Source organism: Dendrobium catenatum, unplaced genomic scaffold, assembly GCF_001605985.2.
Source record: "Dendrobium catenatum unplaced genomic scaffold, ASM160598v2 original_scaffold_71536, whole genome shotgun sequence".
In the NCBI taxonomy this organism is placed as follows: Eukaryota; Viridiplantae; Streptophyta; class Magnoliopsida; order Asparagales; family Orchidaceae; genus Dendrobium; species Dendrobium catenatum.
In genome coordinates this window covers 652,111-655,225 of record NW_021389983.1, presented here as the reverse complement: position 1 = coordinate 655,225, position 3,115 = coordinate 652,111, and the positions used below count along the sequence as shown (strand labels likewise).

General features: G+C 41.0%; 1 protein-coding gene across 1 annotated transcript; it reads left to right on the top strand.

Annotated features, from left to right (window-relative positions):
* Positions 1–292: 292 nt before the first annotated feature.
* LOC110108981 lies at positions 293–2,068 on the top strand. The gene is made up of 3 exons (XM_020839854.2): positions 293–546; positions 694–760; positions 883–2,068. The coding sequence occupies exons 1-3, from the start codon at positions 472–474 to the stop codon at positions 1,764–1,766; spliced, it is 1,026 nt and encodes a 341-aa protein (XP_020695513.1). The 5' UTR covers positions 293–471; the 3' UTR covers positions 1,767–2,068.
* Positions 2,069–3,115: the final 1,047 nt, after the last annotated feature.

Sequence of the window (3,115 nt, the reverse complement as noted above, 5' to 3'; positions counted from 1 at the left end):
AATGACGGTGCATCCGGGAATACCGCAACCTGAATCTGATGAATCCGCCAGGATATGCGATATATTTATCCATGCCCATAGGTGTCTCGCGGCCCAGCGTACCGCGTAATAAAAATCTCGTATCCGTTTTCCCGAATTATCCCGCAGCCGATAAGGCCCTTCCCTCGATAAATTCGTTTTGGTTTTCCTGGCTTCGTCTCATACAGCGTCGGTTAATATCAACAGACATTGAGGGTATTTTCGTACATTTGTTCCGTATATAATCGCCGCTCCTTCCCTTCCATGTCGCTCACATATTTTTCTGGGACGCAAGAGGAAAGCCCGAATCACAATAGCGTTACACTTTTTGTTATCCGTTTCGCGAACAGTCGCTCTAACAATTCTTCACCGTCCTGTATATCCGTCCGCAGCTGCTTAGGGCTTTCTTGGAAGTGGTAGATTTGAGAAGGATTTTGGATTGAAGGAAGATCGATGGGCTACGACGCGATGGCGAACGAAGCTTCCGTGCCGGCGGCCATCTCGAGGGATTTCGGGAAGAAGAAGAAGGTAAGCTGGAATTGATCAGCATTTTGGCTATTGTTGGATTTACGGTCGTTCGGCTTCTGGAGATCTTGATTTTCTTTTCTGTATTGGTTTTTCCAATTAGGTTTATGTGCGAATTTACGATTTGTTTATTTTGGCTTTTAATTTTAGGTGAACAGGTCAGCTAAACTGAAACAGTGCAAGCTCGATGCTCGGAGGGAACAGTGGCTGTCGCAAGGTAATTTTTCATACGCATAATTATTGCTAATGACGTTGACTTGCGCTTTTGATCTTAGCTTTTATACTGTTTCAATTTCGTTTCTTGTGGTTGATCTGTTGTTTGAATTATGATGATGGCAGTGAAGAATAAGGGCTGTATGGACGGGAGCACGGGGACTATGACAACGTCGCCTTCTCACCCAAAGATAAGTCTTCCTAGTCCCGGTCAGGGTGTGCTGGGTAGTAGGCCTAGGAAAATGTTGCCTCGCGTTGAGATGGAGCCGGAAGGTATGGGGCTTCAGGACAGCGGTTTGGATTCACCTGTTCAAAGCCCCACTCCGAGTGGAAATATGCAGAGAAAAGATTGCTCGAGCACCAGCGGCAGTAGTGGGAGCAGTGTAGGGTCATGCTCTAGAAGCGTAAGTGATGCAGAAGAGGACAGACAGGAAGAGGAGAAGGGAGAGGATAAAGGTGGACTTGATGACTGGGAGGCCGTTGCTGATGCACTCTCTGCTGTTGGTAATCATACTCGGACTAATTCCGATTCTTTGAAGACGGTTGTAGATTCGAGGATGTATCGAATTCACCATAGTGATACTAGGCTGGTTGTTGGGGCCACGAGGCCAGATGCCAACCGGACAATCCCCAGAGCCTGGAAACCGGATGACGCTGCACGCCCGCAGTGCTTGCCCAATCTCTCAAAACAGCTTAGCTTCCCTGTGAATATCGAACGCCATTTTGCTACCTCTGGGTGGCACCGTCAGGCCATAATTTCAGCTCCCTCTTCATGCCCCATCTGTGTGGAGGATTTTGACCTCACAGATTCAAGCTTTCTTCCCTGTTCTTGTGGTTTCCGTATCTGCCTTTTCTGTCACAAGAAGATCCTAGAAGAGGGTGATGGGAGATGCCCTGGATGCAGGAAGAAGTATGATAGGGTGGCATGTATGGAGAATAGCGTTACTGGCACAGGGCTGTCATTGCCTCGTCGGATCACTCGTTCCTGTAGCATGAATTCAAGGTCTTAGAAAAGAGGAAGGTCTTGTTATATATCTTCCCTTGTTTTTGACATGCATGCAGCGTACGCTAGTGGTTTATCATGCTTTCCAGACATTTTGCATGTTGTGTTTTCTGAATTAAAGGAATGTGAATATGGCATAGGATGTGGAACGCTTTTGACAGTTTCGGAATTTTATAGAACCTTTCTATGCATTAGATTCTTGCAATGTGTCAATGGAATAGGCAATACCTGATGTGAATAGATATGTGGCTGTGAACTTTATACGTTGAGATCTATTATATGGTAGTTAATATTGGATACTGTTTTTTATGTTGTGTATTTAACTGTCAGTTTTGTAAATGTAACAAGATTGATTTAATAATTCATACCACTTGCATTTAAATTTTTAAACCATTTTAACACATTGTCCGTTGGTGTCTACTAAAGATTGCAACCAAATGATGATGGCCTTATGGGTAGTTGTACTAAACTTATGCGGTATGGTTATTTTGTTTTAAGAAAATGGTATATGGTGACTGTCTATTTTATTTGATGTGATTATGGAAAAGTAGTGATGGGAAGTTGCACTGGCCTTGTGCTCCCGCTTGGCTAATTTACTCCAAAATTTCATCGCCTATATATTTTTCTCATTAAGATTTTATCTTGGTTAGCATCTAGGTACACGGTGAAATATTTATGCTTTCTTTTATATTTAGCAGGGTAGGAGATGTATATTTCTTGATATGGAACATCCTGAATTTTTTTTAAAAGTTTATTATTTTCTTCCTGACATTTTCTGTGCTATTCTCTGCAACATTATGCTCATCTTGTGGTACCCGATCAAGACATGTGGGATGAGCAACTGGATTAGATTTTCATGTTGTTGTAGTAAACTTTTTTTTTTTCCCTACTGAGTTTTAACACTTATCTGAAGCTTTATCTGATCAGTTTTTGACATGAAGATTCTGCAATTTTGTTGGTATTAAAAATTGCTTATTTAATATTGTGTATTTTACTATTATTGGATGTACTTATAGATGTAGCTCATGTATGAACATTGGAAAACTTGTCTTTTAAGTAGTAGTGTATGCTTTCAAAGGTGGGCTATGAGGCCTTCAAGTTAATCCGATTGTTGTGCATATTAAGCCAGGGTTAACTAGGTCTAAATGTAAGATAAGATTTGTCATATGAAATTTGGTAAGACAGGATAATTTATAGACATTATATTATAAGAAGAAGACTAAATATTGCTTGTTTATAATGAGGTGAATGGAAAGAAGAAAAATTTAAGGATGTTGTAGATGGTTATAAGTAATTTTATGTTGGAAAGGTTAACAATAGGGTTGAGCTTTGGCTAATAGTAGATAAAGAGTTGAA